The following is a 27,227-nucleotide window of genomic DNA, read 5'->3' as shown; positions in this document are numbered from 1 at the left end:
GGGTAAAAAGAAAACTGTTTATTTGCGTGCAAAAATAACACAAATCAGAATTGACTGCTGGTAAAACATTTATAACCATTCATTAATGGATTTTGTTATTAAGCACCAATCAAACCATTATGTTGTTTGTAACTCAATGAGTATAATACGCTAATTGTACATTTATGCTACATTACCAAATTACCGTAGCTTTACTGACTAAATGCCTCGTTGGTTGAGTGGTCACGAATGCAACTGCTGACTGTTTAATTGTTATTTTCACAACCGAGTCGGGAATTGTGCCTGTTGTATTTCAATAGACGCGCTCTCTATTATATTGGACTTAACTATTTCAAGCTGCACTGTTTCGATAGTCAAAGTTATAACGGGAACTTTAATTGAAGTCACTGAACCAAATATAGTTGGAATACATTCATAAAATAATTATGCTTCCATTTGAATGCATTAAATACTCCATCATTGTAAAGAGTCGATAATATTCATTTATGCGTTGTTAATCAATAGCTTTTAACTTCTCTTATCGATGATGTTTGTTATTTATTAAAAGAGATGGATTTGGTAAAATTATTTAATACTAGCTTTTGCCCGCGGTTTCGGACGCTCGAGTTGTTATACATTTTCTCCTTCTTTTGAAACACTTTAACTATAATAAAACAGCAGTTTGCGGATCACATAAAGAATTGTCGTACCACAGCCGACGGCCCAGCCACTTTGTCAAACTGTGCAGTTACATTGGAATCTGATCAACAGGTTGACTGTGAAAGAGTAAATAGTCACACACACAACCACACATATGTACGTAAGTAATATCTCCTCGCCTGAATCGCCTTTTGAGGCATGAAACACCAATTGAGCAGATTTTATCATACCATTTTTGCTTTCATCTACAGTTCATGTGTGCCCGTTTACTATCACTTATGACCTCCCATAGGCAGTCTCTTTCTCAATTCTATATATCCTTCATATGACCAAACCTAGTAGTAGGTAATCCTTGTGGTTAATTAAAAAAATCGTTTTACACGACGTTCTAGTGTTTGTTCAGTAAATTTTGAATAAAAAATGGCGCGGATAATTCGAAGGGAAATATGCACGCTGTTTAATAAAGGCCGCGATGAATGTGCATTAATAAAATAAAAACAAACATTGGACCAAAATATTCGAACTATTTAATTTCGCGGAAAATGATTGAAATCCATTTCGTTCATTTTCATATTTTGGGGATTTTTGGCTGTTGCATTTTGTATACTATTTACTTTGTGCATTTATTTTTTCGTTGCTCGAATAGTTGCTAGTATGACTACGGGTCCAGCTTTTTGCTTTTTTATTTATTTATTTTATACTTTATTTCACACATACATAAAATACATTTACATTGTAATAGTAATTAGAGTACAATGGGCGGTCTTATCACACACGGCGATTTCTTCCAGACAACCTTTGGATGGAATTTATCAAATGATCTGGGAATGGGTAGTGTAGTTTTTATTGTTTGTATCTAGCAATACATTATTATTGATTAGTATATAAGCAAGCAATAAGAATTTATTATAGTTTATTTTACTTATTGTTTATTGCTATCTATCAAAGCAAGCACGGAGACTGAAAATTTGTCGAATATATGTGGAAAAATTAGGTGTCCAGAGTATAAAGTCTTGTTTAAAACAATGATAATGATATTCCTATTATATATTTTTTAATGTGCCTCTGATAAAGTATATTTTACCGAATCAAAAACGATCGATCAATTAATTTGAAACATCAGACAGCGGTGTGAGGTAATTAAATTTTATACGCAACGATGACGTTTGATTACAAGTTTAATTTGTTTTGTTAAACCGGCGCACTAGATACATGTCCAATTTCCATGCCCCGACCATCAACCCGCTTATCCCTTGTGAAGTGAGTGCCTGGCAAACACGCGTTGCCATCACTCCTGGATTCGCTACAACCAATCGTAGGTATACCTGGCAAATATTTGCAGCGGCCGGCAGCCCAGCCTCCGCGTCCATCGTGCACTCGTTCGTTAACATAATGGATTTCGATGATCCTCATCTCATATTTCGACGTGTGTTGTTGCTTTTTCATTTTGTACGTTTTTCTTTTTGTTAATTTGCCAATGTGCTTTTAGTGGAAGGTTGGATTTATATGATATGTGCGCAAACAGTAATATTATTGACTACTGTCTCGCCGGCGGCGGTACGGGTGTGATGTGAGTGCTATAAAACAGAAGTCCGATTAATTTGTTGTGATTATTACATTTTCGTTTGTAGTTAAGCACATGATCATTCATTTATTCATCATTAATTTCGCATCCAATATTTGTCAATGAGTTCTTACTATGTTGTGTCTATAGACGGATAGACTATAACAGACATGACGGAAAGTGGTTACCTATAACATTGAATATGAATATTTAATTTATCTCTTCAGCGGATAAAAGGATTACCACCATCTTAAAAGATTATATAAAACCACGTGTGAAATAGTCTCTTGTAAAATCCTGCAACATTATCACCACTCATTAATTAATCTAGTCTTGAATATTGATGAGGCTTCAGATAGGAACGAACGACGCCTTGTTTCTAAGCTCTATTTTAAATACAGACATACTTACATACGTTTATGTACTAAGTAAGTACATAAATACATTATAGGTAATGCTTGCAGCAAAAACAACCTATCAAAGTTAAAGACGGTGGCAATATTTTTCTACATTTTATAATGATGCTAATAGGGGTTGGAACGCTATTGCAAAACACGATTGAAAAATAACATAAAAGTTTTATTTTCCATTTAAATTCAAAAGAAACTAAGCAATCAGCAAATGTAGTTCTTCTAAAAGAAACTTAAATACTTTTCTCGTTCGTCTAATTGCTCGATTCACAGTACTTGAACACCGTCAAAGGGCTCAATATTTAACTTTTCGCACCTGCAGCCGGCGCTGGCGTTTAGTTGCGAACATTTACAAATTATAATGTTGTTCGATCTCCCGACGAAGTTTACAGCGAGCATGAAAAGCTTGTCCCCTTGTCCCCTTGTACGGGCTATCGATACACGTGTCTTGTTGCAGTTGCTCGTTTGTTGCTCGTTGTTGATCGTTACTCAAAGTTGGCAACAAGGAAAGTTTGAGGATATAACGCGCTACCGTGTCTCTAGTCCGATGTAGCTTGTTAGTGTTTAACTATGTTATTGTTTATTAATCTACCACTATCACAGTTGTACTGTTGTTATTTTGTTTTGCCCACTTGTTGATCTAGTATGTGTTTGCAGATCTAAGTAATTATGGTAAGGAACACGAGTTCGCAATGTATTTTTTGAGTTTTTTTGTCTGAATTTTTCAGTAATAAGATGATGTATGCATGACGCGACTCCGCATTCAAAAACACAGAACATACGTTCCTATTATAAATTGTAGGTAACTTGCATAAAGTCTATGTTAACATTGGTACAGGCGTATTCCATTGGAGAATAAATTATTGTTTAACGTACCTTTACATATTATGTTACTTTTGCTCGGTTTTCGCTAACTGAATAAAATACCGATTTCAACCGAGAAAACTTTAAAATAACGATGATGGAATACCCCTAGAACAGGCTAAAATGAAATAATCCAGTTTATTTAACGCGTGCATATTTTCTGTCATGAATTTGGCCAACTACATTGTCCAGTCAAGTTCGCGAGTCCTATTTCAGTTTAAATAAAATAACTAGCTGTCCCGGCGATGTCACGTCCCGTCGCCCTCGGTCACCGTCACATCGTCCGCGCGCTGCGTGACATATGTCAAAATGCGTCTACCCATGTACAAATTGAACGAACACAAACTTAGTTTTCACATTGTACAAGCTAATTTATAAGGAAAAACTGTGATAGTTGACGTCACAGTTGAGTAATCCAATACAAAATTCAAAGAATTCTTTTTCATATTACTACAAATCATTATCCTTGTTCACATAACCTGATTGATAGCAGGTTATACAAGATTGACCTGTATATCTATGTGGATAGGTATAAGCACGTACACATAAGCCCTCCCTTGAAACAATGGTATAACCTCCACGCCTGTCAGATTGTCCCATAACGTACTATATCAACCCATAATACCTTGAAAGCTAAAAGCCACATTCTTAGAACCTACACAGTTTCATTTTCCCTTCTTATTTACGTTAAAAGCCTGCAGATAATGCATCCTTTGTGTTAGTTTTGTAAAGGAGATGTTCAGTATTATTAACCCTTTTATTACACCTTGGAATCTGAGCCGTGTTGCAGCTAAACTATGTCAATTGAGCTCAACTATGAACTTCAAATATGTCCCGTGCGCAAACTTTGCAAAATCTCCATGATATGAGCGTCAAGTTATCGGTAGTACGACGGGGTGCTATTGCTTACCTTAGCAAGTGTAACTGCACATCATCGCACACACAAATAACTTCGCTCACTTCAGTCAACTTACATCGCTTACTCAGCTTCGTCTGCATAGTTTGCAATCTGCACTCAACTATGAAAATCTGCGACACCTATGTCGAATTACGCTAAACTTATAATAAAAATATCTAACTTTTATCCAGTCTGCAACTGGTGTTACAAAGCCAATAGAAAAATACACTTTTGTACGAAATAAAGATGAATATAAAGGTCGTAATAGATACTTGTAGGAGAACGCTATTGTTTGGCTTACAATAAACGCCCACTTTGCTTTTACGCGTGCCATTTTTCCGAGCTTCACTCGGACAAAATGCGAAATGCCACACGATTTTAGAGACGCCAGACATTAAGTAACACTGATTTAAAAAAAAATGTTAACATTCAATAAATCAATTCATTTCTTTAGCAGTTTTAAAAACTGTTTTCATTGATTTTGTTCACAAACGTTACTGCCAGTAGTTAGTTGGCTACAAAGCTAGCAGATTCATCGATTTTCGGGTATGTACAGGTGATGGGATAGTGACTGCCTCGTCGGTCAACCGTATCGTATGCGTGACTGACGGCCGAGGGGTTTCGGTGGAGCAAAATACCTATATAATTGCAATCATGCCCGCTGCACGCCAAACGGCTCACCCTTACTGAATCAATTTTGGCGTTCTATTGTTAAATTGGCCTACAGTTTTCCCTGTTATGAGATTGTTTCATTTTTACTTTTTCGTGAATTAAATAGAGGGTATACGTTATTTTAAGAAGTTTATCTTCGTGAGAAAACATAACATTGCTCAGGAATCGGGTTAAAATCTTTAATACACAGCTTCAACAATGCTTTACGGCATGTCTTCGAAGATTATGAAAATAGGTTAATGCGACCCTCTGATGCGGCGATCTGTCCCACTTTACTAAAATTTCGAATTTGCAGAATGTTAAGGATGTTTGACATGCAAATATGAAGGGGATTGAGTAGTCCTGAGTCCTGTATCATGGATCCTCCCCCTACGGTTAATTGTTAATCGTTTACTAAGCGTTTGGCCTGGTGTCGCGCTTTTGTCATTCTGTTTCTATCCTTCTAGCCTTCCTCTTGAATAGTCTTTATGCACACCTTTATCCTTTGCCTCTGACATTACCGTTTTTGATGGTAATTTCACGGTAAATGAGAAGATATCAATATCTTTTATTATACTGTTTTGGTACGTGGGGATTCAGGATTGTTATAGCAATTGTTACTTTAGTTAGTGCTTTTTTAAGTCCATAGTATATTAAGAGTAGTTTCTTTCAGCAGCTACTTATTTCAGATTATATAGAATAATATATGAAAAAAATTATGTTAAAAAAATAATTCAGTAACAAACATATTCTCACAAACTTTCACATAATTTTATAATATTAGTTAGGTTTAGATAATGTACAAACTATACATTATGTATTATGCGAAGTCACGACACGATCTCGTCGTGTTTCCGAAAATCCGTTTTTGCAGTTCTGGAAGTGTTTTTTGTTACTGAAGTAGGTACCTACCGTACCTGCTTGTTTCCGACCGAGGCATAAAAACTACATCGTATCATTTCATCGTGGTTTATTTGCAGTATCTATGCTTCATCAAATTCCATTCAGTAACTATAGCTTGGTAAAGTAAAACATCGTCAAATATACTTACCGATCTTTTACTTTCAAGGACAAGTTGTTTCAATACAAACAAATTTGTACAAATTACTGCACTTTTATACTGTATGTCTAACCTTGGGTAAGTTCACCTTGGGAGTTCAAATGGCGTGAATCGTCCAAGGCGTCTGTAGCCTTCAGTTTACGCTTCACAAATCTGTGATTAATCTAACAAGCATTTTGTTTTTTGTTTAAACGTCTATCTATTTTTTTACACAATGTTGATTGCATCCGAGTTTACAAATACACACTTTTCCGGTATTTCTCTTAGGAACTGAACAACTGATAAATAGTACTCTAAACTTGCAAATATTAGTATAAATATTCCTGCTTTGTAAACATTTCTGATAATTTCTAAATAATTATATTCATAGTCCTAAAGATGATGAAACTTTTCTTTAATTTACGCCTTAATTTTATTTTTAAGGTCAAAACACAAGCCTTCATTAGTTAAATAAATTATATAGCTTATTTATGTATCAGTTATATGAGTGAAGGTAATGTTACAACGAAAGGTAGACAACTGCACATATACACATAAATACATAGATAAATAAATAAATTGCATCAAAAACTCTCAAATAAAATCGTTCAGCTGCCTAATTCGTATAATTTATCAGCAAACATGTTCAATCGCCGTCAATTAAAAAATAGCTAGCAATTTTTGCCGACATGCTGTTTTTTTCACTGATAGGTAAATAATATTAATTTTAAAAATTCAGCTTTATTTTTTATCTGACGAACTAGACAGCTGTCAGTTGCAGTTGCAGTTAATATGTAGGGAGCAATAGTAAAGCCTAGCGCATACATACAACTGCTACATCGACTAGAGAGTACCTACTAAACTATCGGAGCTGCGGACTACTTAGCGGGTTTACCGGGGTTTCGACTCGAAAAGCAGGAGTAGGAACGGGGTGGTTTTTAGTCAGTAAGAGTCGGACATTCTTTCTCGCCTCGCCTAAGATACCCCCCCTAAAGAAAACTTACTAAACTAGTCTACTTCTTCCGTATCAAGTGAAGTCACAAGTACTTTACTGATTAACTGACTAACAGTCAATATTACTAACCGATTTTTCCAAAAGTTTCTGGTGCTTTTTTAACAAAGGCTTCATATGACGAATGTCTGGAATCGATCTTAATGTAAAGATTTTGGAGATCTGTTTATTCGATGAATTTAACTTTATATTTTTTTTTGTTTCTTAATAAACTGTCCTTGGTAAAAGTAGAAGAGTACAAGGTGTTAACATAAAATTTTCACTAGAATAAAAGTAATCGTTGATTGGCTATTTAGGCCCAATAAGGCAAATAGGCAATAGGCAAACAATATCATAAATTGAGCGTTTAATTGAACCGAAAATTGTATGTATGCGGTTACCCTTACAGGAAATTCACCTGTCCGATGCATGCATCTCACAAAACAATTTAATTCTTCATTCATGCGGGTGCGGTATTAATTCTCTGTGTATCTGACACACTGCTGCTAAATATAACTATCTATTTTTGTAACCAGTAATGGAAAAAGTTTTATGTATCGAATAAAAGGGTGGAGCCATTTGTATTTGCTTCATGGGAGAGATGTACCGTAAAACATGGCAACTTTACCATATTTTGGAACAAACATCGAAATATATTTTTAACCATAAGACGCATAGAAACCAAAACTATATATTTAGAATTGTAGTCTATCTGGCTCACTTTACCGTAATCGTCATTATATACAAACGCTTACTTTAGGCGTAGTAAAGAAAAAACAACATGGGTAAAGATACCAAATTTTTGGCAACTTTACCTACGCGCCGTATTCATCGTGTATTGCATATTAAAGAGTTGGTGAGGTACTGAGGGCTTCATCTAGGACCTCTTCGTATTATAATGCAAACAATATGAGGAAATCTATAAAGATAACGGCTACAAAGACGTTCGGGACAGTTGCCACGGGTTTCATCGTAATTTACATACAAATAATTTGTTACGCTCGGGGTTGTCAAAAAATGAGAATTATTTTTATGACATGTATATTTAAAAAAAAAATTATTAAACCTTAAACCTAAAGTAAAAAAAAGCATAAATATCTGACATAAATATTGTTCCCTTTTAAACTAAATTAAGTTCTAAAATTTTAAGTATTTATGTTTAAAATTGTAAAAAAGGCTACAAAATAATGTTTAATCTTTTGACTTTTTAATTTTTTGACTTCACTATCTCCATAACTAATTTTAACATCACTTCCGTATACTTTTTATATTGTCTAGCTCCGAGTTTTCTGCGGTTTTGTTTCATGTGAGCCATTTTGGCTCTAAAACAAAAGGTATTATTAAATACATTATAACTTGTCATCCAGGATATTCACTATTATGCTGGGAAATTTAGGTATTCGAAAATGGTTACATACACACAAACAAGAAAAAAACATTTATTGCCAACCCTAACTGTAGGTAAAGTTGCCACAAAGCAGGCCGTGGCAACTTTACCTAACCTGTGTCAACATTACCGAAGCGATTATTTATCAATAAATTAAAGAAAAAGCAATTGCTGACATTACAACAGTAATCCCAACTATATTATACATACAAGATCAAAATTTCACTCACCTGTGACAAATAATTAAGGCTCTGTGAGCACAATTTAGGAACTACTAACTTTTAGCACATTTTCACGCACTACACTGTGACGGCCATTACTGGCATAATAGCAGTCTTGCGTCTACGCAAAATATAGAAAATATTTCCTTTTTAATGTCTAAAAAATACTACTATTACAAAACAGAATTCTAATGGGTAGATTTTTAGATAAATGAGTTTATACCGAATACCTATAGTATGGTAAAGTTGCCAAGGGCCCGGTAAAGTTGCCATAGTTTACCGGTACATTAAAAGTTAGCATGATTTTTACCCGACTGCGCCAGAAGGAGGGTTATGTTTTTATAAATACGGTATGTAGTTCTACGGTTGAGAGTGAGCCAGTTGTCTTGCACCGTAGGCTATTCCATACTCCATGATACTAATAAAGATCATTGAAAACAAAAAAAAATAATAAGAAATTTTCCAGAAAATCTGTTATTCGAATACCATGCTTGCCACCGATTGACCAAGTACGAAAATGATGTGGGTATTAGATTTCACTAATACGAAAATAGATATAATTGTTTGTTTGATTTGTTTGTTTGTTATTGGTGTGTAATACGAGATTAATTAAACATTATTGTTTTACCTATTTATTGTGTCTACACGTGTCCCGCCTCCCACTTTATTTGCGAGGATTTTGTTTCTAAGTCGTTGTCACATAGGTATTTGTTGCCAAGTTACTTAAACAACGATTTGTCTTTACAACGTGGGTGGTTTTAATACTAAAAGCTACATAATGAAAGAGCCTAGGTTCGTTTGATCGTGATCTAAATACTCTTAAATTTATAAATATTTATACTTCTACAAACTTTTATTAAGTAAATATAGGGACTTTTAATAAGGACAATACGACACAATTGAAAAGTATATTTTTTTCTAATTGCGTTAGTAGCTGCTCTATTCTAATGACAGTGTATCACATCATTGTAATTTACAATAGCTTACCACTTTATTGATAGCTCGACATTTAATTGCTATTCGATATTATGATTCAGGTAAAGTTGAAATGTTAATGATATATGCGTATTAGGTAAAATTACTAATTAGCTACATACTAGCTATTGTTTACGCATAATACAATAGGACTATTATTTTCTTATATATATCTGTAGCTCGACACGTGTCGTTGTGGCCCGGAGGCTTAAGACGCCCGCTTCTCATGCATGAGGGTGCGAGTCCGTAACCTACCAACGATAAAGTACCAATATGAACTTTTCCTAGTTATATGTACTCTCTCAGAATATTTAGACACCACCGACTAACGGTGAAGGAAAACATCGTGAATAAAGCTGGACTTATAATTTTTAATTATAAGTTTGAAATCCCTAGTCCGCGTTGAGTAAGCGTGGTGATGTGGTGAAACTTCCTACGTGTGAGAAGAAGCGTTTGGTCAGCAGTGGTCGGTTATAGGTTGTTAATTTTATGATATGACTAGTTACTATTAACTGCGATTTCCAACCGTCTTGCCAAGCGTTGCGATTATGGTAAACGCCTCTTTTATAGAGGAGGCACATTAAGGCAGCCGCCTCTTAAGAAGTGTTCATTCTTTTTTTAATTTGCGTTAAAATAAAAAACCTTTTTCCTACACTAGAATTTTCTCCTACGTTTGTCGGTGTACGGTGCGTTTATAAACATAAAAGTTCATATACACACACAAAAATTTGTGAAATCACACTAAGAGTTGCACCGTGTGGGACTCAAACCCTCTACACGTTGCACGGTAGCCAGTTGCACAGCCGACGCGCTAACGCTGCAGTCGATACTATTTTGTAACATAATTAATCGTGTAAAGGATATTTAGCCGTTTGATTGGCAACACAACGGCACACTGATCCCTTTAATCTGAGTCCTCTAATCATGTTTGTGTAATTCGTAACTGCATTCGAAACATCGCGCCTTCATCCTATAACTGGTTGGCACTGTATTAAGGACTAATTTGATTGGTAAATTATAACGCAACACTGCACCCCTTTATTGGATAGTGATGGAATTGTAATCATGTATCAACTATCAATGTTATAAGCGCGTAATATGTATGCAGAGATATGCAATGGAAATGTGACATTTGCTTTTTACCAAATTGTGTTACACGTAATAAATACTGTTAAAACGTTTTCGCCGTCAAAAATGTTTTTATAATACAATTTATTTTTGATTTGGATACGTACAAATTATTTAAAATATACGCATTTGCACTGATTGATTTGATTATAAACTTTTTTACGGTACAGTTTTCGTATTTTTTTAGCTTATACGAGTATGGCGTCACATGTTCTATAATATACCAAAATCTATAGAAAGTTATCGTATTTAACACTTCAACTTTGATTAGTTAGAAACTACTCAAGCCCAAATCCGTATCCGTATCAATAGTTGTCGGGAATCGAGCCCTTGCTCAGCAGTTGCACTTGGGAGCACTTGATTACGTAGCGGTTACTGCTCCAACTCGCCCAAGTGCACTCGTAAGGAATAATCAGTACCATGGAGCGAATACAAAGAGGAGATGTCATAAGTGGAGTTCCCTTTAACATAATGCGTGACACTTTACGGGGAGCGCGGGATGTTACAAACCATGCCACTCTCTATTTTTCATCTGGCAGTCCCATATTATAAAAACTTTGCCTCAAAAAAATACTTACTTACAACTACATTTTAATGAACCAATTTCTGAGCGCTTATGACCTATCTCATCATCATCATCAGCCGAGAGACGTTCACTTCACGGCCTCCCCCTTAGTACTCCTATCTACACGGTTTTAATTACTTTTAGGTCTTGTCACACAATGTCTGGATAACCGCTATGTATCAGTTAACTTTGATTTAAGAACGTAATATTTATGCACTATCTGTCATATAAGTTTATCGGGCACTTATATGAAGGTGGTGAGACAGGCGCTTAATACTATAGGGCGGGTCGATTTTGTGTCACAGTGCACAATCACATTATGGCATCACCTCTTTGTACTTGATTCATGATCACGTATCAATCTCTAAGTATCTATTGGTAACATCAACCTACTTAAACCCATGATCTTTCCGCACACCGAACGTTCAGTTTGTACTGGTTTGCATAGCTTCATGTGTAATCGTGTGTATAATAGGTATCTATGTAGACTTATTGCGTATACACGCGTGTGGTTATAATTACAGATTTCAGTTACGTCTAGACTAGACGTATTTACAACCTAGTGCTTGTAATTTCATTATCAGTCTGATCCAGTTACTATCTTGTCGGTTTTGACTTAATTATCGAGATATACATCTATCTTATGATTGTATCTACTTTGGTATTTTAAAGGTTCGTTTAGGACATTTGATCTTAATTAAGCAACTAGTCTTCTAAGTATGTCTCACTGAAAAAACCAATGGACATAAGTCCGAATACTGAAATACTACTCAAATTTAAGTTGTACTTAAATATAGTGCTATTTCTGTCATTTTATAAAGAATTGATAGGGACAAAAGTAGTTTTGAGACCGTCTTAAAATTGAGTAACGTTTGAGTATTAGGTATAGTACTTATATAAAATGGCATCGTGATGGCCACGGTTACTACACGATGGATTAAAGTCTCGCACATAAATATAATTTTACGCAATAAATGACAAAATATTTTACTGTATAATGTATATATGAACAATATCAATAATAGAAAATAATATATGTAATACATACGACACACGATACATTAGTTATTACTAATGGTATATCTACATATTAATAATTCAATTATAATAATGGGTTATTTCACATACATTACCACGTTATTCACAGATTAAAACCTGAATGGTTATTATGTAGACACATTTCATAATTAGCAGCTGTAAGTATTCAGATTGGGCACAGTCCCGGTTTCAATTAATTATACTAAAATCTCCCATATTATTACATCGAAATCCTTTTTCAATGGCCACTGATGAATAGAATGCCCTGCCAATTAATACCATGTTAATACTCGAATATATTCCATAGATTTTGGGTTTCATTTATACAACGTGTATGAATGGATAGAATATAAACAGAGGTAATAGGGATGGTGACGAAGTATGAAAATTAAAAATTTATTTAGTTGACGGACTAAATAAATTTTTCGTTCGATAATGAAAAAGTATTGGACAGGTATTTTTTTATTTTCATATAAAATGAATTAAACTTTAGGAGTGGGAGCAAATACATCATTTCCGAGAATGTCTTAGTCATAAAACGTACCTAGAAGTGACGTCACGCGATATTTCAAATCACTATATCTTCGAAACTATTTGTTTCTGTAAGAAATTAAATTAAAAATAAGTCATCAACCCTATTATATGTATATTTTACGTAGTTCTGAACTGAAATTTCCGATTCCTTTGAATCTCCTAGACAAATTGCATAACGGCTACACAATTCATGTGTATAGAAAAGCTTGTGTATAGGTTTGACATAATTTTTGTATTTACTTGAATAGATTAGTGTGTATTCCATTATCTTCGCATAAGTCTATAGCAAGCGTTATTTATATTGTTACTCGTACCTGTTATATTACCTTGCTCTGCGATTGATTTTCATTAAAAAAAATGTGATTAGTTTCTGCGTTCTGCCCGCTAACAAACCCATAGTTTCTCGATTTCGTAGGATTTTCGTAAAAAAATATCTTAATGCTTAGTGTTCACTTTACCCAGTTTAAGGAACATCCAGGCCTTTCAGTTTCTGACATCTAGTGTGTCTACTTTCGGCTATGCGTTTTGTGCCCCTCATTGTAAATGCATGAAAAGCATGCGTATATCACATTGGTAGATGCAATGCGAATGAAGTTGCATTATTATTAGCTGAATAGGCTTCAAGTGCATATAGTTAAGCTAAGCTTTTATGATTATCTCTACCTCATTAAATTACAACGAAAATAAACAAAGGAATTTAAATAGATACTTATTGCTCTGTGTCTAGTGTGGTTAACAGTAAAAGAATTAGACAAACGGGTCTAATTCTTTGAATGTTGTTGAGTCCCATGTGGTAGAGGGCGAACCTATTACCATATCATACAAAAGCCACAATTCTTAACTCCATATCATAAAACTAAAAATTTCTTAAATCGAAAATCATGTAATCACTTTGCTTGACCCATGTTCTCGTCACGAGACTTCTTGCTTGCGACAAATCGGCCCAAAGTATAGTTTTGTTAATTATTGAATTTGTCCTAAATATTCAATTTCGAGCCCATGCTATGACATGTTTTGCGACTGTGTAATATATACGAGTAGTTCCAGCAACCGCAACTTCAAAAGACCAAAACACTCCGCGTACAATATGAAATACCTCCGTTGGCACAAATTGCGAATCAAATAAACACGCTTAATCTGATTTTAATTCAGCAGAATAAGCTTTTGATACATGAACGTTCGAGTGTATTGTTGAACTAATTGCAGCGACCGGCTATCGATACATAATTAAATCAATTGGTAATTAAGTGGACAAATCCATGGTGCAAGCGAGAATGTACCCAGAACACATTCGTGAATGTCTCTGTTAAAATTTAATCGTGTTGTTCTCTACGAGTGGTGCTCGATCGAGATGTATGCTTTATTCAATTATGTCCAATAACGCGAATATTGCTTTGTACAAACATTTCTGTCTGTTGTTCCCCGCTGAAGTGGTGGACAAGGGTGTCGGGTGTAAATCATCAAACAAAGGGATGGACATTTCCCCTTTTAGTTTTTTTACAGTTAGATACTCAAACATATTGCAATCTGTCTAGTGCTCGATTTCTAGTTTGCATTCCTATGCTTTGACAATGGACGTTTTGATTAAATATTATTCAATTATGAATCCGGACTTTCTATGAAGTTTCGATTGTATAAGTACCATCAAAGCCTTAGAAGTTATTAGCTTTAATCTAAATTGTGGTGCTCAGCAGCTTGCGATTGCTACATGGCTACTAACTTTAAATACGAATGTTTATATGGAACGTTTTATAAAATATTTTATGAATGGGTATTGTTATCAGCTACAATGGCTTTGCGTGAGTTGTACTTAGTTACCGAAATCCGATTTGCTCCACGAGTGGCCGACACCGCGCCCTCATAAAATTATTTATGCTTACAAATATAATAAGTAAGGAAAACTCATTGTGTTTATCATGAGAAATTTTGAATAAAAATATGTAGGTATATCATAACAATACGATAACTTTTCCATTAAGAGCTACCGTAATAAGCTTAACTGTACTTAGGGATCGGTACAGCGAGTTTAAATACAGGTTCCGTAGGAGTGGGCTCATAATCATCACTTTGTTCGGTTTTCGTTTTTGTTGGTAAGGGAAATTTTCACGATATTTCCTCATACGAGTGACATGTCTCTTCTCCCACGTGACGTACATTAAGTAAACCTTAATTTATTTGTTCTCATTTAAACTTGATGATTCACCATGGTGCCAATGTTCACCAGTGGAGCTGCAATGCGATCAGTCTGCCCATCACATACTTTGCGAGCATGGTCTTTGGCAATATGATTGTAACATCATAGTTTGTTGCACAGACTTTGTGAAATCTACAACAAACGTCCGTGCTTTTAGTCGTTTCTGCCATACCTATTAGGTACTGGAAGCAAGAATAACAGCTTACATATAGTACCCATTTACTTTTTATTCAAATTTCCGTGATGCTTCATGACTAGGCTTCTCCCAGTTGTGCAATCTCTTTTTGTACCTTTTGGCTTCAATCATTCTGTCTCCTACGTTTTTCACTGAGGCATAAATATAGTAACTCTTTAATTATGGAAATCAGTTGATCTTCTTAGTTGTGACATGAATTTTATTTAAGCTATACTCGTGTTTTTTTATTAGGTATTGTTTTTTATTGGTCTTGTGTATATTTCTTATTTCACGGATCATAATATTGCCTTCTACGGCCCACCGGTTGGGAACCACTGCCTTAGACTAATTAGTATACTGGGGGCAATCGTGCAATAATACTCGTAGTATGAGCTGTTTATCTGACAAGATGGTTTAACATTTAACATGGTTGATGGTTTGACATTTATTGATTACTTAAACTATTCCTTAGAGTCCTTAAAGTTAAGGAACCAGTAAACTCTGAGTACGGCAGCAAATAAATAGTTACTTCTTTGCTTTGATACGCTTAGATATTTTTTTAAGTTCGCTGTAAAATGAAAACTAAAATTGCAGTATATGGCTGGCCACCATAGTACATAATGTATCTACCGCTACAACGTGAAAGAAAGACAAATTTCTCATTAATTATATTAGGTGGAATAGAAAAAAAAATAGACAAATACAAACAGTAAATGTAAACATGAAATTTCTCTTAACTGACTATAATATGTATAAAAGGACAGTTTCTCATTTACCGTAATTCTTTTGAATCTTTACTTATTCAAAATTGTGGGAAACCCTGCATTTCAATGTTAAGAGAAAATTTACAAATTGAATCTCTTTGAATTATAATTCTAAACATTTGTAGTAGAAATAGTTTGTAATGAGGTGACTGACCTACCTGTTTATTCTTTGGAATTGGAAAGTTGGACATAATGTGGGATCCTTTATGTTATTACGTTTTAATACTAATATATGTTCTATCTTAGTTTTGTGGAGATAGGATTTTATGGCTTTTTAACTTTTATATTGTTAATGAAGTAACTACGGTACTACCTCATTAGTAGCAGTGGAAAGATCCCAACCACGACTGCTGATTAAGGATTAGTCTGAGGTTGAGTTTCCTGATTCTAGTAATACGGCGTATTATCGGCTTTGATAGAAATACTCGGGTACTGCACAAAAGTAAACTAATTCTGCCATTCGAGCATTATTATGGTTTAATGCCATCTATCGAGCAAAGGGTATTTTAACGTCCTGTGGTTGAGAATTGGTCCCATGTTTGTGACTCGATGAGTGGCAAAATGGGAGTGATACATTTACTTATGTGCACCTCTGTTTACTCCATTAGATAAAAAAAGTCATATAATCTACATAGAATACTATAACTAGTGTTCTCAGAAGTATTTAAACACACGACCCTTGGTACGCAAATTGAGTCAAGCTCTCGTTTTGAGTCGCGTACCGCCATCTATGACTCGTTTCGTTAAACTTTCTACCGTAGTTAACTTTTATTTGAAACGAATGAAATATCGTGGGCTATCAGTCTTGCTATTTATTATGAAGTAATGGGACCTCGTTATGGCTAAGTGAATAACAACTAGCTAACACTAGCGACCACGTGTCGGCTCAGAATCAATAAAGTGTTACTGGAACCTATAAAAATTGTATAAGAACCTAAACTTTAGATTTTTTTCTTGTACTGTCATATGTATGGACTATGGACATAGCTGTATGCTTCAATATCATTATGATCAATATACAACTCGGTGTATACGACTATTAGAGCAACGATGCCATCAATTAGTTAATTCCCAATTACAATTCCGATTGTTACCGGTATTTAGCCTATTATAGCTCAATGGACACAGAATCAAATTCCAATCTATAATCTACGCAAACACATGTTATAGATACATAGTTACTTATGTTTGATACTCGCGGCTACACATGGAGTTGTACAAACCAGTTTACCATGGTCTCGGTTTCTATGATCTTTCAGTACATGCTACGGTCAGTTTACACTGGTATTGTATACCTTGAAGTGTTAACGTCTGTGCTAGCGATCACTCGATCAACAAAGCCGTGTAAATACTTAATGGATAGTTGTGGAAGTAGGCGCTTCATTTATAATGACTGACTGTCGCCTAGCGGTCTGTTATTTGTAACATATTATGTAACGTACGTTTTATACGTTTTACTTACTAAAGATCGAGTTTTTTTATAAAGCCTATGTCTTTATATGTACTTAATGCCTCAATGCAGTTTTGGTGGTCGTAATTAAAGGATTATGAAGGTTTCGAGTCGTCAAAGTTAAAATGAAAATTATGCATTTCAAATAGACCGGGAAGGCACTCTTATGCTGCAACTGATAAATATTTCAATTATTCAATTTGATTCTGAATAGTTTATTGTTTGGTTTATTTAGGCAGCATAACCCGGCAAACCATACTCAATTATTTAGACTATGGATATTAATAACTCTTTTAGCATTTAGGCAGTTGAGTTCTGCATAAATGAAGATGACTAGGATCGTATGACGATCTTATAGCGAGAGAAGAGTACTAATCCTCTTTTCAAAGTCAAAGTCAAAATTAATTATTTTAAATAGACCGGGAAGGCATTATTGAAGGTCAAAACAAATATTATATGTAATATAAAAAATGTGTGTCTGTCGGTCCGTCCTCTAGTGAAGCTATTTGCTCGTTCTAAAGTGTAGATTCCTAATGAGAAGAATGAGCAAGAAACTCCATAGGTTACTATTTTTCAATCAAGTTCACAACACAATTCTTGGTTACATTGTTTTGTTGGTTCAATTATGTGAGAATAATGTAACACCAATATTCAGTCAAGGAGAACGAAGAGATAACCTTAGGGACAATAAAATAATACAGTCTGGAGGTGACCAGTTTCAGAAAAAGTATTGAAATGTCGTTTTTCGAAATTATCAATCTTACCTCTCTAGGTAGTATTGGATATCTTAGAGCAAAATATGAAATACAACAATAATTTTATTTACTATTGTATTTATGTGCAGAGGACTGCGTATCGGCCGAGTGGTTACAACTGCGACTGTCGGGCAAGGGGTCTCGGATTCGATTCCCAGGCGAAGTATTACTGGGCTTTTTTCTGTGTTGGTTACATTGGCATTACATGCCATGTGCACCTCTGCCTACCCCTTCGGAGACGTAAAGGCGTGGCGTTATAAAAAAATATGTGCAGCAGATTTATTTGGGAATAAAGTCGTCATCTGTGTTTGTATCGGAATGGATGTCGTGTGAGTAGCACATGTGAGTCAAGGTCTTGCCTGTACGGTCATGCAATGTTACCATAGATCATGGTACTAGATATTACATCAAACAACACGAAACACTAAGTACTGAATGACTGTGTTAATTTTTAAACCCGTCATTTTCATGTTTCGTTCGATGTGGCATAACTTTTATCGCTTTTGGAAACGCAAATACATCGCGTGCATTATTTCGCTTATGTTTATTTGGTACTAATAATTAAAAAAGGATGTGTAATTGTTGTTATTATTCGTTGATCGTTATTCGTGTACTTATTCGACAAATGAAATGTAACACTAACTAAACCTGGCCAGTTTTTCTCGAGAAGAATACAATGTAGATTTGCTCAATATGTTATAGCAAATTATTATGCTATAGGCTTAATCACATAACTGTTTGACAACTGGAGCTACTGTTAGCAGCAGCGCGACATTCGGCACGTCGTGTGTCGTGGAATGCAGCTCAAGAATATGAGCCTCTACCATGGTTTGAAACTAATCGAGTTCCTCGTCAAACAGTTACGTGAGGAAACCGATAACCTAATAATTAATTTAGTACGTCTCACGAAAGTTATAATAAAATTATGAGTAACTAGCCACTCCCGCGCGGTTGCCCCCTCTCTGCTTGGCTCCTATTGGTCATAGCGTGATGTTTTATAGCTTATAGCCTACCTCGATAAATGCACTACCGAACACAAAAAGAATTATTCAAACCGGACCAGTAGTTCCGGAGATTAGCGGGTTCAAACAAACAAACAAACAAACAAACAATCAAACTCTTCAGCTTTATAATAGTAATAATAATAGGTCCGCAAGGCAGCTTGTGGCGAGCTGTTGGGCAGTGGCGACCCCACGGACCTGACTCCCTGGAGAGGCCCTACTTTTTAACTCCGGTTAGTACTCGTGACTATCCGGAGCGGCCTCTCCTGCCTCATTCTTGCCTTAACCGGCTGGTTTGAGTGGAGATCGCAAGAGTGGAGTTGCCTTCAACTCCACTTGGGGGAAGGATGTATCCCAATAAGATGCTGGTAGGGGTCTTGACCGTACTTCCGGGATTGCTCTGATAGCCGTGGGATGCCCCCCCTTCCTCAAGCAGCTCAACGGATGTTGCTTCCCTTGTCGCTACATGCTAGCGGCCGTTTCAGGGGGCCCACTATTGAGTTTGCGAGTCACCCCCTGCCTGTTTATCCGTATTTTTCAATATTGGTCAGGGGCAGGGGCCATAGTCCCCATAGTTAACCGGTTAACTATTCCACAGCCACCCACACCCATATCCCTATCATTTCCTTTTACCATATCTCGCAATAGTCCTGCATCAACCGGGGATTGTCCTTTGGTGTACTTCCATAGTGCATACAGGGATAATCGCCGGCTGATGTCCCTTTACATTTAGATTAAAATTGTTCAACGGGCCTCTGCGAGTTGGCTTCGGCCCCTCGTACGCCTTCCAAAGGTCCGGGACCCTGTGGTCCCGAGATTATGTAAAGAACAAACATAATAATAGTATAGATAGTAAAAAATGACTTAAATTCTTTATTTGTTTCGCAGTCGTGGTCTCTCGTGGGCATCGTGCTGATGATCTCAGCGGGCCTCATCATGTTCACGTATAAGGCCACGCAATTCAACCTGCTTGGCTTCAACTTCCTGCTCATCGCGTCTTTCGCGGCCGGCCTGCGATGGACATTCGCGCAGCTGCTGATGCAAAAGTCCAAGCTGGGTCTCCACAACCCGGTCGACATGGTATTCCACGTACAGCCCTGGATGTTCGTGTCGCTCCTGCCATTCACTATCATGTTTGAAGGTAAGGTGTCTGTTTGTTAATTTTCATTGTAGGAAGCCTCGGTAGTTCCCATTAAATGAGCTGACCAATCATTAGATGAAAAATACTTACTCTTTAAAGGCTCATCATACAAATGCTGACGCAGAAATCTAAGTTAGAAGTAGCTAGTTTACCGTTCCATTAGCACATATAACGCCATTGATACCCCCTCATTTGCTCCTTAAGAAAAAGGGAGTTTTATCTGGGGGCTGGAGATCCACTCTCAGATCGTTTCGGACGTAACATAGGAACATTTAACGGAGGTAAAAGTAGTTACACGCATCTACATAAATAAGTTATTGATCATCCTAGCCTTTTAGTGTTTGCCTGTACATTAAGTAAAAAGGCATAAAAAGGAACAAACTCTTTGAAGATAAGGTTTGTGCCCTAGCTGAGCCACGCTCGCGTACTTTGTTGTTTACCGCCCAACTTGCCGGGCTGAATAATTTGAAATGTCGAATAGAATGTTGAAGCTAAGCTACCGAGGCAACCGAACAACTTTTTAATTCCCTTTAAAGCTGTCTAAAGCTGCTCTTCCAATGTGGAATTTGGTTTGAAACGCAGGTAAGTTGCTAATAGATTCATTATTTAGTTTTTGTTCGACAGGATTCCATTTAAAAGCATTAGCTAATTACATTTATTCGTTTTCCTTTCCTACGATCTGCTTAGTAGGTTGCAAAATGAAGAAATCAAGTAAGTATTTTAGATTAATAACTTAAGACTTTCTGCTATTACTGCCATCTATTGAGCTCAAAGCTTATTAAAGTTTACATTGAGAATCTCATATTTTCCAATATTCAGATCAGGGCGGTGCAGAAAACATGATTAATATTCATTCGTAGGTAGTCTGTGCTAGGTTTATTTACACACGTTCGGTGCACCCATGCGTTTTAATCCGGATTGAGCGGAACATTATTTTATTTTATTTATATTCAGTTTCGCAGACGCGATGCTTTTTCCATGTCTATTTTAAAACTTGAGTTCGACGTGTTACTGTTTTATTATTTTGTATCAGTTAATCCTCTCGAAGGATTAACTTATCACCGGACTGGGTGTTATTCGTGGCCACTACCATTTCCAAAAATCGTTGAATAATAAATTTGTTCGTTGTATGCAGTTCTTTCTCGGAAAATAACTAGAACATTATTAACATTCAGTCGACTGTAGACTAAAAAAAAGTCAGGAGACGTAATATACCTACCTATATAAGCATAGGGTCTATTATTCTAATACAACTACTAAGTCAGACAGATTGCAGACAGATTTTCTTTAAAACACAATATTATAGCTTCACCTACACACTAGAACATCTGGAATCTCAAATTGCAGCTGTTTTATGTTTGAAAATGTCGTAAAACCGTTGGTTCTGCGCCTGACCTCTTTCTGATCGTGTTGGATTGTTCTCCCTCGGGCACGGGGTAGTGAGGAAACGGAGTGCATTTTGTTTATTACATGTCTTTTACGCATATGTAGGGACTTGAGTACAAGTGCAAAATATAAGTACCTCTTCTAGAAATAATCGTTGGGATTGGCTTCTATTTCAAAATTGTGATGTTTAATTCGATTTTTGAAATCCACGCATCATCACTTACCATCAGGCGAGATAGCGGCCAAACGTCAGCCCATTATACAAAAAAAAACGTCGCATCGGTCGAATGGTGGCAAGGAGGTATGATTATCATTAGAGCGGGCCGTGATTGGGGTAAGCAGTGGACGTGATCTAGTCGGAACACGGAGTTAATCTGTTACATACATTTTGTATGAATCATTTATGTTACACAGTGCATTAACCGATTCCATCCGGGCTAGATCGAGATCTAGACCACGTTTGTTTCACGGTCCATAGTATGTATAGTGTAACAGACTAAATGCACGGTTCATAGTATAGGGTAACAGACTAAACCGCGTCCCGTCCGGGCTACGCCGAAAAAAAGAGCAATTTTTGATTCCCCATTCGCAAATATTGTATTGGAATATTTTTTTAAATTCTAGATTGATATACCTATAAACATTTCTCGTATATCAATGCAGTAAATCATGTACCTATTGTAGTTTTGAAACTGGAATTATTATATGTCCGATGAATTTCAATGGTATACCTAGATATAATTCATATAATAATAGATGTAACATTTGTGTGTGTCAATAGGTTCATCCCTGCATAAATACGTGTAGTTTAGATACGATATTTTGTTGAACTAGGACTCAACTTATAAAAAGAATAAACTGTTTTTTACGGTGTAAGCCGGCCGCCCATGAACACACGAAACACCAGAGGCGTTACAAGTGCGTTGCTGGCCTTTTGAGGATTCGAAATTTAAGGGTTGTTAAAGAATCGGGGATTGAGAAGATTGGGATGAAGGGTAATTGGGCCTCTGGTACCTTCACACAACGCAAGCGTGTTTCACGTTGGTTTTCAATGAGGCCGTGATATCACTCCAGTCGAGCCGACCCATTAGTGCCAAAGCATGGCTCTCCCATACTGATGTACATTTTTTTGACGACGGGGGAAACCTTCTGCAGGCGCCTAGCTTTTTGGGGAGAAAGATTAGGGAGTGTGGGATTTTTACCTCGCCAAAACCACCGCGGTAGCCACCTTCAGCACCGATAAGGGACACCGAGACCTAACTAGACCTGCTCCGAAGTCCCTATGGACATTGATGTACCTATTGTACTATGTGATGATATCTTACGTTGTTTACGTACATTTATGTCCAATGACGTGTGACAAGCGTTTACTTGGTTACCCCCGTCGAGCCATTCAGCACACACATGGTGGACTACATCAATTTACATAATCCACATAATTTATACAGCGCAGCCTTTCAACAATTTGCGTGGTGACGCGTGTTGTTTGCGCACATGGAGGTGGCGTTCTGGCTTCAGTATTTTAATTGCGTCTGTTCTATACTTATATTGAAAAAGAGTGCGATTTTTGATGAGATGACTTGTGATCGAGAAATAATATAAAGGTTAATAGAACGGCATCGGAATATTTAGGATAGGGGTGACCTCGAAGGCAGGCATAGACAGACTTTATCACAAGGATGCTGAAATAAGATATTTAGGTAAATTATAAATGACATGACTGAATATGGAGAAATCAATAAAGTATACGCGTGGTGTGTACGCGACATCGAACAGGCAATAATAGTCAACTCGTGCGCTCAATGAAGTCGCTCGAGAAGTTTTTCTGTACCTACTTATTTGATTATTTTTAACAAATCATTTTTTTTTATTATAGCTTTACATGATACTTGGCCCCTAAGTAAGATAGAAGAGAGGTGGTGTAGGGATGGTTGGTGAAAACTGCTAATTTCTGCTATTAGATAGACATACGCCCTAATACAGAAATGCTAATCAATTTTAAGCTGTAGTTAAATCTCGTGCTATCTCTGTCATTTACAAAGAATTTGTAGGCACAGAACTATATTTGAGAGCGTCTTAAAATTAAGTGACGTTGGAGTATTTGACCAATAGACTTAGACATGGGCTATTAGGTGGGTTTATATCGGTGGGTTTACCTCTGTTGCGAGCTCAATATTGTATATTAAATACAACAATAAATAAATAAAATAAATATAATATATAAATGTAATAAATAATTTATGAATGGAAGCAAACAAATATAATAAATATAATTATAATTAATAAGCATATAATAAAGATAGACTTAATATAACTTAATATATACGCACGTGTATTAAGCTTCGCTTTGTAAGAAAGTGTATGTGGTTGTGTCCACTGCAACCCACGGAGAGGCTACGCATGAACTGACGTCATTAATACACGCGTGTCTTGCTCGAATATGTGGTTACATAGCTCAACGCTGTCAACGTGGGTGTACGTTTCTACTGGACTACCCGATTATGACCCACGGCTATGTACAGCTCACTTATCGCAACGCAAGTTGTCAGTCATACACCTCCTACCTCGTGCGTAGCCTCTCCGTGCACCGTGCCATGCTGTATATATAGTTGTGGGTAATATTCGTGTACTCCAGTGGAAACGTTGTCAAACAAGGAATACACGCAAATAAAATGCGACGCGTGCCCGTGCATAGCATGCGCCGCGGCGCATTTTTGTTTGCCTGCAAACTCTCTGCTAATAACCCTTTAGTTAAATATTTCTGCTTTGCCGTTGCTTTGATAGCAAAAAACTAAATACAACTTCATCGCTCATTAGCACTGAGATTTGTTTCAATATTACCGTGTTTGTGAATTTCGAGTTACCTACGTTTATTTGTTTTCGTTTCCGAGTATGAAGCTCCCAATTACGGCGAAGTAATGTGGTATTTCCAATCCCAAGTAGAAAGTAGCGTAGGGTCTCTGATTATATTTATTACTGTAAAAAAAAACATGTTCTGACTGACTAATTAATTCATCATCATCGCCTAGCGCAAACTATCAATGCTATTCATGAAGTTCGAATTGTTCATTCACTTTGTGAAATAGGCACCCACACAGAATAGACTTATTTAAAAATATGGTTATGTCTAGGTTGTATGAAGAATTTAAGTAGAATTTGGGCTTCGGAAAACCTACCGGGCGACCGGCCTAAAAAAACATCCATATTAAAATGTAGGGTGTTCCTAAATTATACAATACCGTCACCGACTCCTCGTGTCACGTAGAATATAAAAACAAAGTTACTGTCGAGGCATTCGATAAGCAACCGGCACAAAGTAAAGTTTAGTATAATAGCACCTATACCCACCATGTACAATGTGATATTTATTAACTGTTTATTCCTGGCGACCCTGACGGAATCCAAAATCGATCAAGGTAGGCTTATGTGCCAATAAGCATATATTTTTTAATTGCGCCCATCCTTGTGCACGTTACTATAAATACTTAAATACTGTCGCTATTATGGAAAGTAAGATTATTTACACATTGCCGCTCACTCCATGGCGGCTTATATTTGCAAAATACGAAATACGATTACGATTAATACGATTTGATAAGTAAAAGTAATTTATTAGTTTAAGTTTTCAAGATACCTCATATCTCCCTAATTTTATGATTAACTTTGTTAGTTGGCATCAAATGTTAAAAATATCGTACTTTAGTGCTCTGTTCTGTATTACTGAATAATAAATGTGCTAAAAGTGAAAAAAAAGTGAAACTAAAAATTATTTTATAACATAATGTCTCGGAAATGTGTGAATAATCCCGACAATTTTTGTTACATTTGCGGAGAGGTGATATTTAGTAAACAAAGGTGTGCTATATCGCCTATGATAAAAAGCCTATTCTTACTACTTTAACAAAGACATATCACACCAGAACAAAAGCTGGGTTCCACATTTCTGCTGCAATCCGTGTGCTACAGGTACATCATATCATTTCTAATAAATGGAAACTAATTTATCTAAATAATTATTGTTTTCGTTACCAGCATGTGAAGATAAATAAAAAAAACTACTTTGCTCGAAGAATACTTTTTTTAAGTCATAATTTGTAGACCAGTGTTATCAAATCAAATAGGTAAAATAATTTCGTTAGTATTTGATGACGCGAACCCGAATTGAGCAAGCGTGGTGATTAATGCTAAAATCTCTTCACCGTGCGAGAAGAGGCCTTGTTCAGCAGTGGCCACAGGCAGTTGTTGATGATGGTGATGATTAATCTGTGGCGACACTGACAAGTGACAAGTAACAGATGACAGAAGTCGCACATAGACTATCTACGAACCAATCAACGGATGACGTCATAAATATCCTGCATCGCACATATGAAGTTTATATGCGTATTAACACGGATAGAAAATCCCAACGAACAACAGTTGGGCAGAAAGCCCGCCAGCCTGAACACCTCGCCTGGTCGGAGGATCCTCCTTTTCTTAGGGAACTTGACTCTCTGTTCCCTAAAAATCAATCGTTCATTTTGTTGCTAACATCTAGTGGCTGGTATTCGTTCTTGGATAGTCTTTGTAGGTTGTGTAATACTATAGTTATTGACATACGCCTTTGTAAGTAGTCAGTGAAATGACGTCAACGGGTTCAATCTATTTGAATTTTGAACCGAACCGAGTTATCACAGAATCAAAATCGATAGAGGTTCATTTATATAGGCAGGTGGTACATACACATACATAACCTCACCTCTGTCCCATGGGGGTAGGCAGAGACAATGGACAATGAGTAGGTGATATTTGTAAATACTGTATTTTTTTTTAGTTTAGTCATATTTTTTCTATATTATTTTTATGAGGTAGTTCTAAGTTATCACTATATCTATATTGCCTATGATAATCTTTACAGATTGTTATTTATTTTTGATGAAGGTAGGTTAGAAAAAATATGGTTACCCTGTAAAAAAAGGTTGGTAGTCTACAAGAGAAACATAGGTAGATTTTAGAATTATACCTTATAAAAATGAAACAACACCTTTATTTTAAAATATGATAATGTAAAAAATTTTGATTGTAAAGGGAGTTTTTAAACCGTACATAATTTAATGTACGGTTTAAAGTGTTTTTCATTTGAGAAACACTTTTTTTTTTCAAAATAGGTAATAAATTTGGATATTTTTATTTCTAAACTTTGTACAGGTGGGTTGAGAACGTAGTTAATGTGCCTGTTGACTCCGCTCGTTACACGTACGCCTTGATTGCAGTTTCTATAGAATACAGGTCGAGATTTCTCAAAGACCCGATTTAGGTCGCGGACTACAAATAGCTTTAAACTTAACTTTATGAATTAACATCGCCCTCGTAAACAACAATGTGACTAGCTTATAGTGTTTGACATGTCTGTCCTTGTGGTTGGGCTCCGGTCCATGTGATGTCCATGGTGTCGATTCCCTACGTTACCTATACTTA

At 36.1% G+C, this 27,227-nt stretch overlaps 1 protein-coding gene across 1 annotated transcript in view; it reads left to right on the top strand.

The window, feature by feature from the left end:
- Positions 1 to 27,227, top strand: part of LOC118281894 (solute carrier family 35 member C2) — a 73,708-nt gene that overhangs the window by 32,813 nt on the left and 13,668 nt on the right. The window contains exon 3 of the mRNA XM_035603074.2: positions 20,132 to 20,384. Coding sequence (XP_035458967.2) covers positions 20,132 to 20,384 — 253 coding nt within the window. The remainder of the gene's footprint in view (positions 1 to 20,131; positions 20,385 to 27,227) is intronic.

Source organism: Spodoptera frugiperda, chromosome 25 (assembly GCF_023101765.2).
Source record: "Spodoptera frugiperda isolate SF20-4 chromosome 25, AGI-APGP_CSIRO_Sfru_2.0, whole genome shotgun sequence".
In the NCBI taxonomy this organism is placed as follows: Eukaryota; Metazoa; Arthropoda; class Insecta; order Lepidoptera; family Noctuidae; genus Spodoptera; species Spodoptera frugiperda.
This window is presented reverse-complemented; position numbering and strand designations above follow the sequence as displayed.